The following is a 16,273-nucleotide window of genomic DNA, read 5'->3' as shown; positions in this document are numbered from 1 at the left end:
TGTGGGTCCACCCAGTGGCCCTAATTTGGTTTTCAAGAATCCACCGCTCCCGATCCACACAACCAATCAGAGCCAAGGGGAGTGTCTGAGAAGTGTTAATCATTCTCTTGCATATGCTGCTGGCAGCACCTCTCTCTCACGGAGCGCATACTGGGCAGTGTCCCTCCCCCATGTAGGCTCAGTGCCTGCTCTTAATTGGTCAGATACGTTCAAGCTCAAGCCCAAACTCTAAATGATGGCGGAGAACAGACAACAACAACAGAGCCGAAAAATGCCCCACCATTGCCCACGTCAAAGAGGAGAAATAAGAACACTGATGAAGAAAAGCAGTGTAAAAAGAAATAATTGGACCGAGCCAGAGAGAAAACAAAGATCAATATAAGAGCACCATTTCAGAGGTGGAGGGAGCTGCGGAATTTGTAAGGACTCAAGAGCGATGCGATTGATATATGTTTAATGCTATGTTTTAACCACAAGGCTATGGTGGCAGCGGTTACAGTAATACTAGAAATAGTGTATATCACCATATGATGTTGCAGTCGAGCTGCGTAGCTTTTTGGTAATTCTAGCTTGTTAGCTTGTATGCTAACTCCAGTGTTTAGCTTTGTCTTTGTGGCTACTGGTTAGAAAAAGTGTTTTTCAAGTGACCGGGCAGTTATAATGTTAGTTTGTGTTCAGTACGCTCTGAAGTGGTTGAATTGGTTTAGAGAAATAATGTTACTCATGCTTCAGAAGGGCAGCATGGCCAAAATGTGGCACCGGGTAATGATTACCAGGTAACTTCATCTAATGCAATGTGAGGAATATTAGCTGTGTCCCAATTCAGGGGCTGCATCCTTTGAACGACCAATTTGTAGGCCAATTACATCACAATGCTGCGCAAAGGCTGTCCCAATTCGAAGGCTCCGTCAAATGCCCCCACAAATACAGCCTTCTTTTTCCCTCTTCTTGGAGGATACACCGCTACTATCCTTCGTGGCCTCACATATCCCAAGATTCTTTGGGCGCCGCTGCTCAGTCCCGAAAAAAAAATGACAGTGGTGACATCAAGTGGCACAGATTTAATATTTGATAATGATAATAATGCTAACATTGCTGTGGGTTCAAACAAGGGCGTAGGAAAATACTGGAGACAGGTGCATTTGTTCCACCCAAAAATATACCACGGAAGAGAAAAGTATTTTATTTTGAAATCTTTTACTCACTTGCTTTTATTTTCAAAGCGCAGCACAGCGTCTTGTCACCAGCCCGGCCCCTCACAGCTCAGACTGTTTTGGAAGTGGGAGTCTACAGCTGGTGACAGGTTGGAAGTATTAAGATTAAAAGACAGAAGCAGCTCAGTTTAAGTGATTTCTTTCTCATGGGGAAGAAAAGAAAGAAAGAAAGGAAATGTGAGTTGGTAATAATTTTGTCCAGGAGAATAATTATATTACACATACACAAGTCTCACACCTAGAAAGGAGTTTGTCTGTCTGTGTGTTTTTCGCTTGTTCTTGACATTCCCATCAGTATTTTTCTATACCTTATTCATGTCCACTGCTTTCATATTAGAGATCAGATGAAGTTCAGCTGGAAACTAACACTGGTGAGGGTGATGCAGGGAGAGCCAGCACTGCAGAGTTGCAGGTAGGTGCTATTATGAAGGGATTTTAGTTTGTTGGTCATGAGAGGAAGGTTTGAACATGATAAGAAGATACCTTATTGTTGAAGTTGAACAGAGGGTCACTTTCAGTGCAGCTTTCTATGTTTTGCCTGAACTACTCATTTAGCAACAGTGCAGAGGCTGCAATGATCATTCGTGGATTGCCATTAGATGTACGTAAACTATTTGGGCAAGTGGAAAACCTGGTCAGGTTGCTTTTGGTAGTCCCTGTTTCATCCTCTTAGGCAGAAAGAAGTTTTAGTGTCCTCCGCAGGCTCAAAACTTGGCTCCAGTCCACAATGCCCCAAAACGGACATCAACTGCTGTCTGTCATGTCCATTAGGATAAACTTGACTTACTGGACAATAAGTGAATTTGCAAGCAATTTGTGGCTTAGAAGGAAAACATTTTTTGGCTCTTTTGCCTAGGCCAGTGTTTTTCAACCTTTTGTGTACCATGGCACATGTTTGACACTGAAAAAAATTACATGGCACGCAAATTATTGAATGCAGGACTGTAAAGTGCTATCCAACTTTTATTTGTAACAGAAAACTACATAGGAATTGATATTTATCAGTTCATTACATCTATTCTAATGTCTTTTTCATTTACCTTTACCTTCACACGGCAGTTAGTTAGTAGAAATGTGGAAGGATATCACACTTCAGATTAAAAAACAAGTTGGTTTATATGTTAAAATTCTTGATGCTGTTTTTGCCTTTCACCTTAACCTTTGCCTGTATCTGTGTCTGTTCATTGAGGCATAAGATACAACTAAGAAAAGAAAATTTGAATTAAAATTTTGATCAGTATTCTTCAGTCTAGGTAATTTATGACATAATTCGGTTCAAACCATTAACGGATCTGTCAGGTTTCCGATATGTGTTCCCCCCAATGTTAAAGTCATTCCTACGCCCCTGGGTTCAAATAACAGGTTTACCTATCCACGGTCCTCTCTTAACCAGAAATATACCAGCCGCCAGCGGCACAGACAGAACTGCATATCCTCTTCTTCCAGAATCAGCAGGATTAAAAAGAAAATCAAAAATTGCGCTAGGTCAAATATTTTTACTCTTTCATTCCTACTTTTGTGGGCCTTGGCGTAAGAAATTGTCATGTAAGAGTAAGAGTGGGAACACCTGGTAACGCAACCAGGAAATTCTCTGAAGGCTAGACCATCCTGTTTAACAACGGTTGAACATTCAGCCTTTGAAGGTCTCTCCGAAGGAGTCGCCTTTGAAGGTCGCACAGGCCATGTCCTTCGAAGGATGCAGCCCGTGAATTGGGACACAGCTACTGTTTGTTAATCTGGATATCTTGGATGTGATTGGCACGTTGCCCTCCTCATCGTAATTTAGTTGTACTGATAAGAAATAGAAAAATCAGGGCTTATTTTGTTGTTGTTTTTTTGAATGTGCCATCTTGGTTATCTGGTGTCCTCTGTTACCATCGTTACAAGCCTGCTCGTGCACAGCAGGCTTGTAGGCAGCGAGAGAAAGAAGGAGGGACCTGGGAGCTGTGCTCATTAAAATTTTCTGGTTAAGTCCAAACTCCAAACTGCAGCTTTAATGAGAGTTGAAAACAGCAACTGTGTTAAAGAGAGAAGCTAAAGCAGCAGAGTGGTAAGTACGTTATGATTCTGTCCTTTTACTGATGACCATTGTATTGAAATTGCTGTATGAGCAGTTATATATTCTATTCAAAGATGAACAATGCAATTGCAATTGATGACCATTGTATTGAAATTGCTGTATGAGCAGTAATATATTCTATTCAAAGATGAACAATGCAATTACAAATTGCATTTGTAATTTTCTTTTGTGCTGCCAGAAAAACTAAAACCAAAATAAAGAGTGTTATAAAAATTATAACATTTATCTATGTATTTATTTATTTTATGTCATTGTCAGGTAGCTCAGGATGTTGCCATGAGCACAGGAGACACCAAGTTCCTCCTTAAACTTCTGGAAGCGGCAGGGGACATTTTCTTCAACAACTGCCAGGACCGGGACAAGGCTATCACATTCTACAGGGTACAATATGAATGAACCAGTCCATAAAAATATCTTAAGATATCTCTGATTAACATCTTACACTTACTACTTTCATCATAGCATGGCCTCATTATGGGGCATCACTTATATTTATCTCATTTAGTTCTGATTCAGGTCCTCCCGTGCGTTTTAGAAAAAACATTATCTATCATTATTATATCTATTATCTTTTCCTCCTTCCTGAATTTGTAGTCTTCAAAAAGTCTTTTGCTTTTATTGTCATGCTATAACAATACATACTATTGTTTAAAGTGATGACCAAAACCAAGAAAACAAGTTCCACAGTGTAATAAACTGGAGTTATCCTTTACGCTCTTCATAATTTCCTGCATATCTCTGTGTATTCTACCATGTAGGACCGTGCTCTGCCTATAGCAGAGAAGAGCAGCTGTGTGCATACCAGGCTGAGGTTGTGTAATAAGCTGACTGAACTTATGCTCAACCTCAAGTTGTATGAGGAAGCTGTGGAGTTTGCTCTGACTGCACTGGACATCAGCATCACTCTAGGTATGGAAAACCTGCAACACAAAATTCAGCTTTGAATTGTAATTCTTGGTTGTATTTGCCCTTGAATGATTATATTTGTCCTGTTCAAAGCAAGAAAGGGCTCAGTTACTGACATCTAATTGGGATATAATTCATGAAATTCTGTACGCTGATCAGTATTGGATTGAAAGACCTACTTTGAAGTATTAATGAATGAATAATTTTATGTGTCAACTGAGCCACATTGTTTTGCCACATCGAACTGCTTGGTAACCATAGCGCTTGAAAGGAACTTGATACGTTGTATAATATGGTTTAAATCTGTTTTAGGGTCAGTAGGTTAGACAGTTTGATGCTTTGGGCAATGGCAATGTTCTTCCAGAAATTATTGGGCCCTGCCATTCATGTGGATGCCAAGATGGTGCTGCAAGGTCGGCAGCCAGTTACAGCGGCGTCTTTTACTTTTTTTTTCCTCTGGGTTATAGTGTGTTTAGATTATTTCTTTATTTTTTGTTTCTGCTGTCCTGACTCAACCTGTAAGTGGGGACCCATGGATGGTCAGTTCATTTAATTAGCAGTCTGCATACAGCTTTATTTATTGGACTTTTAAAAACTTCAGGTTGAGAGCCATTCAGCCACAGGTACATGGTTTACACTTGCAATCAGCTGTTGGCTTTGAGCCAGATGCAACTTCTCTACACAGAGATCTCCAGATCTCTGCAGCAATATGGAGGAGGAAAAAGAGGCTGCAGAGCTGGAGTGAAGAGTAAGGCGACAGATTTCTCGCTAATAAAATGGAAGAGCTAACAGCACTTTCCCGGTTGCAGAAGGAGTATTGCAAGTGTAGCCTCATGTGCGTCATGGAGACATGGCTGAATGGACTTTCTCCAGACTGGTAACCCTGGAAGGCTTCCAGACATTAGGGCGGACAGGAGAGCAGTGTGCCGGTGCAGTAAGAGGCAAGGAGGGGGCACAGCTGTGCTTGTTAACAAAATATGGTTCAATCCTTCACACATCAGTGTTAAAGAGCAGTGCTGCACCAGACAATTAAGCTATTAGCTGTCAGCATTCGGCCATACTATCTTCCGAGGGAGTTTTAACATGTAATCATTACAACTGTTTACATCCCTCCGTCAGCAGATGCTGCTGCAGCCTGTGGGCTCCTCCCCACTGCTGTTTCTCAACTAAAGACTCAGAACCCCCAGTCCCTCCTCCTCATCTCTAGGGAATTAAACGATGGTCCCCTGTCCACTACCCCCCTCCTTTCACCCAGTATGTGAATTGTCACGCTAGAGACAATAAAACCTTGGATTTACTGTATTCAAACTTTACACATCCTCCCCCCCTCTCCTCTGCTACCTGACTACATACCTGTGGTGAACACAAATCTGCCACAGAAAATGTCAGGGAAGGTTTGGTCTGAGGAGGATAGTGAAAGACTGAGGGACTGCTTTGACACCACAGACTGGCACTTAATTTCCACTGGATACGTGTCCGCTGCGTTATGGCTCCGTCTGGCAATCCACACCGGTTGCGTTTTGAGTCCGCCATGGCGCAGTATGATAGACAGCTCGAGTCGCGAGGCTGAGGAGTTCTCGCAATGATCACATGATCACTCGTGGCCGCGGTTATAGTTTGGTGATATAAAAACAACAACACGAAGTGTTTAGCAGAGGAACTTGTATTTGTCACTTTTTTGAGATTTGTGTGCTGGTGTCAAACAGAGTGTTTTATTTTGAAAAGTAACCGGATGTTATATTGTTGTTTCCGTGCTTGACTTCCTGTCTGCTCGGTGCTTAATTCAGCTGAATTGCTGCGTCGTGGTCCGGCATCCGCCAGAAATAGAAGTCCTGCGTATCTGCTCTGGAGATAGACTAAAGGGAAACCTATCAGCTCCGCTGGCGTGGCAGAGACATAACGCAGCGGACACGTATCCAGTGGAAATTGGCCGTAATGCAGCGGACATGTATCCAGTGGGAAGCACCATATGGCGAGGACATCAACAGCCAGACAGACTGCATCACAGATGACATACATTTCTGTGTGGAGAATACTGTGCCTTTCTGAAAGGCAGTGTTCAGTGTTCTTACAACTGGGAATCAAATAATAAGGAAGGGGAAAAACAGCTGCATAGAAAACAGGAGCAGCAGCTGGAACAGAACAACACAAGGGATGTCTGCAGAGGAATGAAGAAAATATCTAATCATGGAAAAGGTGGAGGGAGAGAGCAAGACAGCGGGGATTAGGACTAGGCAAACACTCTTCTTTTGCCATCATTCTGTCTGGAGTCTGGAGCCTGAATCTGGAGAGAGTCCCTGTCCTGTGGAAGACTTCCTGTGTGGTCCCAGTTCCAAACTCTGTGCACCCCAGGGAGCCTGGCCACTTCCACACTGTTGCCTTAACTTCTCACCTGAAGAAGACCATAGAGAGTATTGTTTTCAGGCACATATGTCCCTAGGTGAGCACAACGCTCGCAGTTTACTTACCGTCCCAGAATTGTCACCTCCAAAATTCACAGATGGTACAGCCATTGTTGGATATGTGTCTAAGGGGAACAAGAGGATTATAGGGGGGTCATCAACAACTTTGTTAAGTGGTATGAATGAAACCACCTGAATTATGAACTCCAGTAAAACAAAGGAGATGGTGATCAACTTCTAGTGGAAGGCACCACATATCACACCAGTGAACATCTAAGATTTGGACATAGAGATGAAGAAAATATTCTACAGATTGAATGGCGGTCAATAGTATAGATTATAAATATCAGTAGCACTTTACAGCTTCATTGAGCAATATCATGTGATTATCTACAGAAAACTTTGTAAAGCTTTTTATTAACAATTATAACTAGACAATATGTATTTATCTTACAGGGTAATATAATGGGCAAAAATTAAGGCAAATAATAGGGAAACACGTTTAAAGACAGCTTCAAAATTATGTGATAGGATAGTCAAATTTCAAGTAAAAATATGGTAACCAGCACACAATAAATTATTAGCACAATACTGACATCATTAATAGTGTTATAACCTGATAATAATGACGTCCACCTCCCTTTTGTTCCAAACATTTCCCTTTGTTACAAGGCAATACTGTACAAATGATGTTTAACATTGTGACTTACCACCTTGAACATGTGGTAGTTTCTGGGTAATAACCACGAATTAGGGCTGCAAATGCTAAACTCCCAGTTTCTATTTCATTTGATTTTACAAATCCAGGTGAGCATCTTAATGAACGTGTGGTTTACCACCGTCTGGCTTCTCTGTACCACTGTCTGGACCAGTATGAACTGGCTGAACACTATTACCTGAAGACCCTGACCGTCTGTCCAACACCTCTGCTGTTTGATGAGGAAACACTGTACTATGTTAGGGTGTACCAGACACTGGGGGACATAATGTTCTATGATCTGAAGGTAAGGAATTTAACTCTCAACCTGACAATGTTTTTTTTTTAAATTAAATTATGTTTGTTTATTACGAGCACAATATCACACCCAACTTAAGTCAATCATATGTAGTGAAATAAAGTCCCAAATATCTTTAGTTTCTCTTGACCGTCTTGAATTTTGGATCCTTGTCAGTACACATCATCATTTATTATTTCCACTTGGTATGGAGCTCTATTGGAGGAATCATCATCTAAATCTAGTTCCTGAGTCACACCTCCTGGTCCCAAACAGTCTGTGTTTGTACTTTCTAATGGCCCAGGAACTATCAGGAAGTGCTGAACTCATGGCTGCTTCAACATTCATACGGCATAATTTACATAGTGAAAGAGAATACAATAATTGGACGTAAAATTTCTAGTTTTGTTCTGAAGGTTAGTGGCACTGTAGTAATCTTGGTTTTACTCATTACAGTAGTCTGTATGAGAAGAAAAAAAATGTTTCCTCAGGCCAACAAAACACATTTTTTTTTCCTTGGAATGCAGTGCTGCTAGTCTACTAACTCATCCTGTTTGCGTTGAGAACAACGAGCCTGGGTTGTGAATCACAAAGTCAGAGGTCTGGTAAGGTCTGGCAGCTGAAGGTGGGACATCGTTTTTTTGCAAGTTATAAGTACTATATTTGTTGAGTCTAGTCATGTCCCCAGTCAAAACAGGTAATTCGTCTGCAAAGTAAATGTGATTTCTTACTCAAGTCTGACTTCTGTCCAAATCATGTGACCGAGAAATCTGCACCTGTGCCCTCACATTTTCAATACAAACTACGAACTATTGATCAGCATAAAACCAATGTTTTCACCTCAGGAATGTGTATACCCTTACTCATGTGCTTATGCACATGTGCTTGAAACAAACATAATACCCAACCTCAGTTTTAAAAGGACTGTACATTTTCATGTTATCTTTACAGGACCCATTTGACGCTGCAGGCTACTACCACCTGGCTCTTGCTGCATCCATGGATCTGGGCAATAAGAGGTCCCAACTGCAGCTGTGCACCCGCCTCGCCACCATCTACCACAACTTCCTAATAGACCGGGAGCTCTCTCTCTTCTTTTACCAGAAGGCAAGAGGATTTGCGGCAGAGCTGAGCGTGAGGAGGATAAACATCTCACCAGATCAGCATAATAGCAGCACCTAACATTCCAAAACCAGGAAGCAATGGGAAAGAAACTTTGTGAGGAAACAGAATTTTTAATTGCCACGATTGTTCTTTTTGTGGTTCAGAACAATAAGGATTTATTAGAAACCTCGGATTATGATTCAAGCTAAAATTCAACTGATTCCAAAGGAAAAACTATTTTTTAGATATTACTTAGAAGAGATAATGAAGGGCAGGGTTCCCAGGGTGTTGGTTCAAATTATCTATTGCATTGTAAAGCTGTATGTATAGACAATGAATTGCATGTTGTCGCTTAGAAAAAAAAACACATTATTGATGATTGGTTCTAAGTGATTGGGTATTGAACCTCCCTCCCTCACAGAATCAGGTCGAGTAGAGGCAATGTCAAACAGATGATGGAAACAGTCTGTAATGAGTTTGACAGTTAATTGAGGTCTGTTGGACATAGTATTTGCAACCTGACGAGCAGATCAGTGCATCAGGCTGTTATCTCCCCTTCTGTTGATAACATTTAGACAGTGATAAAAAGATAGCGACAGAGGCTAGGTTGAAGGTTATGACACTGTTCAGTGTTGCAAAAGTGGAAGGCCCATTATTCGGGCCCGAGCAGGGAACCTGCAAGGACCCTATTTTGCTCGGTCAAAAAATAAGCAAATTATTAACAAACATATTTCTGTAGCTAGCTATAAAAATGTAAACTGTTTGATATCTCGCTCAAACTAAATGCTATTGACACCAAATTTGAGATCCTTGCTTGCCATGAGACTGGGAAGGGATGAGCTGAATTGAGCGAAGCTTGGCAACTAGGGGGCGCTAAAAATATGGGAAGTTTGTATCTCTTGAACGGCTACACCGATTTTTACGAAATTTGGTCGGTATGATGTAGGGCCAATCCTGACGCCATATCTTGAAGGTGGTCATTACTGGTCAATGTGGGCGTGGCTTAGTACTACAAATCCAAATCGGCACACATTCAGCCTTTTGTACTTCCAGTGCACTTCCCATTACAGCGAATACCACGGCTCAGACGTTGGCCTGTGTCTTCACTTTTGCCCCGAGCCCATCATCCTTTGGGCCAACTTCCGTGGGCTCTGCAGTGCGCGGGGTCCGAATCGCGCGGGGGGCTTGGCCCCCATTCATAACTGCTTGCAGTTCTATTTTTTTTTTTTTTTTTTTTTTTTTTTCGTTCTACCAAAATGATTGCATTATTTCCGCCACTAGATGGCGCTGTTATTAAGGAAAGTGCGTTTTGGCTAATAACTCCCATATACTTTGTCGCACATTCAAAAACCTTATATCCACGTGTTCAGTGAACTGTGATAAATCTCTAGGTATAGGTCACGCCCATTTCCATCTACCGTTTTTTTTTCGCTAGTTCGCAAAATGTCCAAAACCTACTTTTTCGAAATCCTCCTAGGCGATTTCAATGATTTACAAGAAACTTGGCACACAGCATCTGTGGACCCTCCTGACAAAAAGTTGGCATTCTGTTGCCAATTTAATTTTATATTTGGCCCTGTGCCCACACCATTACACTTATGGAAATGAAATTCATAGGGGTGGTATAGAATGCCCCCTGTAACTCACACACCAAAAATGACCAGCAGGTGAAGCTATTTTCAGTGAAAAAGCATTTTTTGCTCATAACTCCCACTATATATTTTGCACATTATTAAACCTCATACCTATGTGTTCCCTGAATCCAGCTGAATTGTTTGGTGTAAGCCACGCCCATTTTTGCAGTACCTTTCAATTCTCAAAATCGCCACAAATGAAAAATGTACTTTTTCAAACTCCTCCTAGGCGATTTGACCGATTTGCACTAAACTTTGCATGTAGCATGTGTGGACCCTCCTGACAAAAAGTCATCGAAAGAATTTTGATAGTCCATAAAATATAAAACAACAATTTCTTGTACATTGCGTTGAAAATAGACAATCTTGCGTATCTTTCAAAATACTGTCTGATTATCACATAAATGTTAATAATTTTGTGGTATGGCATAATGATGGTCTGTGTAAAATTTGGTGCAAATCGGCCAAGAGGTGGCGCTCTGGTCGCAGTCTAATTATTGTGAATGGAAAGTAAATGGGGATGTAGGATACGCTGCTCACACATTACTTTGATATATATATGATAATTAATCACTGGTAATTAATTTTACACCCGTAAATGAGGCACCACCTCCGTGTTTAGTTCTTGGAATAATCCGGAGGAAATTATTCCAAACACCTAACTGTACCGGTTGGCTTGGACAGTTAGAGTCCATTCAAAATCAATTGATTCAGTCTCAATATTCTAAAGTAGTGACTTCTTTGCACGTATCCATCGGTTCTCCACATTAAAATTAAGTTCCAGACAAAGACAAATGATTGTATATGTTTATTGACTAAATAATTTTGGGTAAAATAAATGACATGACAATTTTAGACGAACAACAGATAACAGAAAAGGTAAAGACTGTAATAAGGAAAGTAATAAAGTCGTGTGACCTTCGGTAGATGGTAAAGTTAAAGAGTCAGGTTTTTATATATTAAATATTACGGGAGTAATTTTTAATACTAACAAGACCCTAATCTTAATTCTCTTAAGTTCATAAGATAGAAGTTAGAACTTAGACAGAAGTCAGAACCAAGACAGAAGTCATAACTTTAGACACCACTCATTCTCACATGTGTGGATCCAGCTGCATGAAGACGTTCAGCCTGTTTTGTCTGGGAGTCAGGAGGCACTGAAGTTTGGTGTCCTTGAGAGTTCTGGGTTGGACTACAGCACTTCGCGTTGGTCCAGTAGCCAGAGGGAAGGCCGGTACTCTGTTGAGGAACTCTTGGTCCGAAGGCCCAGCGGGGTTTCCGCCTTGGGAGCGCTGGGGGCAGAGTCGGTCTCGGCTGGGAGCACACAAAGTCTCTTTTGTTGGAGACTCCTTGCAAGGCTTCTGAAGCAGACAATGACTGCAACGTCCTCCCAGTCTTGAAAAAGACATTTTCTTTGTTGTTTCAAGTAATGGTTCTTAAGTTCTGATTCTGAAACTAATTCAACTTCTTCTGGATCAGACGGTGTTACTTTAACAGTATATTAAAATCAAAAATCAAAAAGAAAAGAATGTGTTCTATTAAAAACTTGGATAAAAGTAAAACACTTAAAGTAGGGATTCAATTCGCTTGTCTTAGAGCTTGTTGCAAAAATAAAAGTAAAGATTACTTTTAAAAATAAAATAAAAAGAAAAGAGAAGAGAAGAAGTCAGGAGAAGAAGCAGGGAGAGAAGAGAAGAGAGAAGGGCAGAGTGTCTGTTTTATGACCTTCAGCAGATGGACCACAAAGGGTGGCAGAGTGTCCCTCCTTCTGTGATCTGAGTTTAGGTTCCCAAAAGTTTAATCTAACTACACTATTGTATTTAATGTTTTGAAATCATGTTTTAACCTTCCCAAAACTTCACCATCTTAAAAGTCGAATTTTTGCCTTCGTGAAAAGATGCAACATGACAATGTCAACTTATTATTCAAAAGAATTATAACCTGATTAAGACATGAAGCAATGAAGTATACAACATAAAACAATAAAGTATACAATACACAGTAGGACCAAGGATTTATACATATTCCTTGTAGTTCTATCTTAACAAAACATATCAGATATTTAACTGGTAAATAACACAAGTATTACACAAGGAATGATGTCTGCAAGTCTCTCCTCCATCACCTAGGGGAGGGGCTGGTTTCTGTTGAACCTCAATCTCATTAAGTAATAAACTTCATTTGGGCTTGATAATAACATGGGAAAGATCTATTGTATGACCTTCTTACGCTATTTCGGAATCTGCTAAAATTAAGAAATTGATATCGTAGTTTATTAGTTATTTAGGACGTATTTGAATTTGGGTGAGGATAGAGACTGCAGTGGGATTGGAATGTCAGACCCAGGAACAACAACGGTCGTAAATAAAAGTTGGACATGTGAGGAGAAGAACACACAGATTAGGTTTCGCACCTTGCCTTCCCCCACTGGAGAATGTTCCAGAGGGAGAGAGATGAAGATTAGTAAGACATCTTAAATCACAACATCTGTGTTAGAAACCAGTTCCCCCTTCTTCTGATGTGGAGAAAGAAGACTCTATCGTGCTTGACCTTGTTTGACCTGAGGAAAAGGGGTTCATCTTCTTTGGAAGGGAGGAAAAAGACCAGATGTGCATAGTCGTCGTAAATTACTAAAAGAAGGTCGCTGGTGATCTGTTTATAGCAAGAAAAACAACATTCCCCCCCCCCCTCCGTGGAGAGGAGAAGATCTGCCAGGTCAGTCCCATATGCTGGAAAAGGAGTCGATTTGGGTTAAAGGTAATCATGGCCGAAATGAGATCACTTTAAGATGCAGAGACAAAGGCTTGTGTTCCTACAGGGAAATCTTCAAATCCTCTTCAAAACTCATCGACTTTGAACCTCTCCTTGTCCTTCATGCCTTGAGCTCGAGACACCATTCCAACTTTTAAAAATTCAGAAGACTTTGAACTGTTGAGCATGTATTCAGTTTTTAAAAATCTTTTACAGTTTTCAAATCATCACAGTTTTAGTTTTAAGGATTTTTAGGCCGTCTTCTGATTTTATAATGGGTGTGTATTGCGTGAGTTAGAGGGCGTGACATCATCACTAGAGTGTAGAGCAGCTGGAAGAACTGGAGAAAAAATTCTCTTCAGCTTGATTTGGATCCCACATCTTTTACTCCACATAGACACTATATACAGAGACACTGCTGCAGTGAGACAAATTCCAACAGTACAAAAGTCAGTTCCCTGAAACAGCACTGAACACCACCATGGAGGCTTACCCACTGCTTAACAAGAACAAGATGAAAACTGAACTCCCACATCTACAGCAATGATGAGTTCAAGAACTGTAGTGGAGCTGTAGCTCTGTACCAGCTGGTCACAGAGTGCAATCTTCAGGAAACCTTTTCAGAGACTGCGGCTCTGCTAAACATCCTCATCACAACTTCTATGACTACAGCTTAATCTGAGCGGTGCTTCTCAACACTGAAGAGAATCAAGACCTTCCTCAGGAAGACAATGTCACAGGATCGTCTTAATGCAGTGGCCATGCTCTCTATGGAGAAGAAACTTATCAAAGACATCCACGACTTTAATCACAGAGTCACTGAGAAATTAGCATCGTTCAAGGAGAGAAGGGCAACATTTATGTATAAAAAGTCAAACCAAAAAACATCTGAAGGGTTTCTTTACAGGTTTAATATGTTACTACTAATTGTTAATATTGTTGTGCTCATGAGGCAGTGGAGCAACCCACCATTTGTCCTCTGTTCTGTTCAGAATCATGAAACCTTAAGGACCATATCACATTGGTTTAATGTGCAGTGCTGATGTTTTTGTCTGACCACTAGACAGTACCTGTTTTGTCTCTGGTGCCCTCATTTTTCACTCTACAGAAATAAAAAATGACATCACAGAGTTCAGCATTGTCTCCTGTTACTCAATATATAAATATTTCAGCAATAACCATTACATTTTTTTCAAAAATTGGAGGAGGTTGGGAGGCTTTTTTCCATTCATTCTTATGGAGACATTTTCAGCTTTGGTTCTGCTACTGCTCCAGCATATATGCAGCCAGAGAAACTGTTCACATTTTAAAGCTCTTTCAGCCTTCCAACATTTCAGCTTTTCTTGCCTGTTCAACTTTTTAAAGATTCATCTTTCTTCCTCTTCAGCTTTCATCATGCAGCAGGTGACATCTCACATCCCATTGGTTAATCAGCTCTTCTCTGACCTGGTTGGATTCTCTGGATTTTTTTTCAACATCTCCCAAGAGAAACAGTGTGCTTGATAGATTGGTGGCACACAGACTCTAAAGAGCAAGCACAGTAAAATGGGACTTCCATGTCTGTGCTGTGAACACTGTGTTTGAGCACAAAGGTGACCTCATCCAGTGTTTTGAAACCATCAGGGGAGTTTGAGCCTACCACTCTGCAGGAAGCTGGAGGGTTTGTGAGGCTACTGGACGATGATACTTTCAGCTTCTTCCTGAAACTATTTCATTGCATTATGCCTCATGTGGACATTTTCTTCAGCCAGCTCCAGAAGCGAGCTATCAACTCAGTCAGTCATGCAGCAGTTCACACAGTTTTTCTAACATCAGCGTACATTATTTCATACCGGCAATAGCAGGCCACCGAATTATAAAGGAACGCTTCCTCAGCGGAAGGTGTTGCTTGAGCAAGGCCCGACCGCAGCATGCCCCGACAGCAGCATGCCCTGAGGCGCGTGGACTGCGAGGGCGTTCAACGCTGCTTGCAGCTTTAATTATTAGGGTTCTAACCCCGAAGAGCTTTGTGGAACAGAAAGTGGAACACGGCAGCCGATGTCATCAACTGCGGGGGATGAGGGTCAGGGTGGCTGGTTTGGGGGGAAAGAGGTTAGAACCCACGGAGTGCCGCTTGTGGCTATATTCTAAAATTGTGCCGGTATATTAGGGTTCTAACCCCGAAGGGGTAGAACCCGTCTGAAATTGTGCCGGTTTATTATTAGGGTTCTAACCTCGAAGGGGTAGAACCCTTCTAAGATTGTGCCGGTTTTTTATTATTATCATTATTATTATTTGTTGTCTGCCAACTTGAGCTCAAATTCCCGTGAGATGGAATGGGCCAGAAACTTGAAACTTGGCCCAATGATTGGAAATGATGTGCATCAACTTTTGTTAAAATATCATCCCAGTCTGCCAGATGGTGGCGCTGTAACAAAGGCTTGAAAATGCGTTTTTGGAAAGGCCGCGCCCCTCACACCGTAAGTCTGATTGACTTGAAATTTGACACACAAGTCCAGCTCCATGTGCTCTACAAAAAAGCCTCTTGGACCATTTAGCTCCGCCTACTTAGATATTTTGCTAATTAGCATAATGTGAAAAACAGTCAAATGAATAGAACTTTTGAAAGATTGACTCTATCAACACCAAATTTGGTATACGGCTTCGGGGGACGGGCAGACATATTTCTACTATAAATGAGGTATTGGTCAAAAAACATGGCCGCCACGGACCAATGTATTTTCGCAATGGGCGGGGCTTAGAAATGATTGGCCATTACTCCCACACCCTTTACTCTATCAACACAAAACTTGGTGGGGAGGTTCAAAACAGGACTTGGAATGTGCCTACTAAAGCATGTTGAGCTCGACCTATAGGGGGCGCTATAAATGCTACACATGCGTATCCCAAAGACCATTTCACCGAATTTCACCAAATTTGGTATGCATGCTCTAGGGGCGAGTATTAACTAATATTTTGAGTGCCATGTTGATAGGTGAAAGTGGGCGTGGCCTATTCGTCATTAACCATCATTGTTGACGTTCAAAACAGGCCAGGGAATCTGCCTAACAAAGCATGTTGAGCTCAACCTATAGGGGGCGCTATAAATGCTACAAATGCGTATCTCAAATACCGTTGGACGGAAATTCATCAAATTCGGTATGCATGCCCTAGGGGCGAGTATTAACTAATGTCTTGAGTGCCATGT

The 16,273-nt window shown here is 41.2% G+C and overlaps 1 protein-coding gene across 4 annotated transcripts in view; it reads left to right on the top strand.

The window, feature by feature from the left end:
- sh3tc1 (SH3 domain and tetratricopeptide repeats 1) overlaps window positions 1–8,977 on the top strand; it is a 42,793-nt gene extending 33,816 nt beyond the window's left edge. For 3 of the 4 annotated variants that reach the window (XM_030431859.1, XM_030431858.1, XM_030431860.1), the window contains exons 16-19: window positions 3,553–3,675; window positions 4,053–4,203; window positions 7,410–7,606; window positions 8,549–8,977. In XM_030431859.1, coding sequence (XP_030287719.1) covers window positions 3,553–3,675; window positions 4,053–4,203; window positions 7,410–7,606; window positions 8,549–8,779 — 702 coding nt within the window. In that variant the 3' untranslated portion in view covers window positions 8,780–8,977. Of the gene's footprint in view, window positions 1–3,552; window positions 3,676–4,052; window positions 4,204–7,409; window positions 7,607–8,548 lie in introns of those variants that run through there. The other variant, XR_003985749.1, reaches the window with a different exon arrangement.
- The last annotated feature ends 7,296 nt before the right edge of the window (window positions 8,978–16,273 follow it).

This window comes from Sparus aurata, chromosome 10, assembly GCF_900880675.1.
Source record: "Sparus aurata chromosome 10, fSpaAur1.1, whole genome shotgun sequence".
In the NCBI taxonomy this organism is placed as follows: domain Eukaryota; kingdom Metazoa; phylum Chordata; class Actinopteri; order Spariformes; family Sparidae; genus Sparus; species Sparus aurata.
This window is presented reverse-complemented; position numbering and strand designations above follow the sequence as displayed.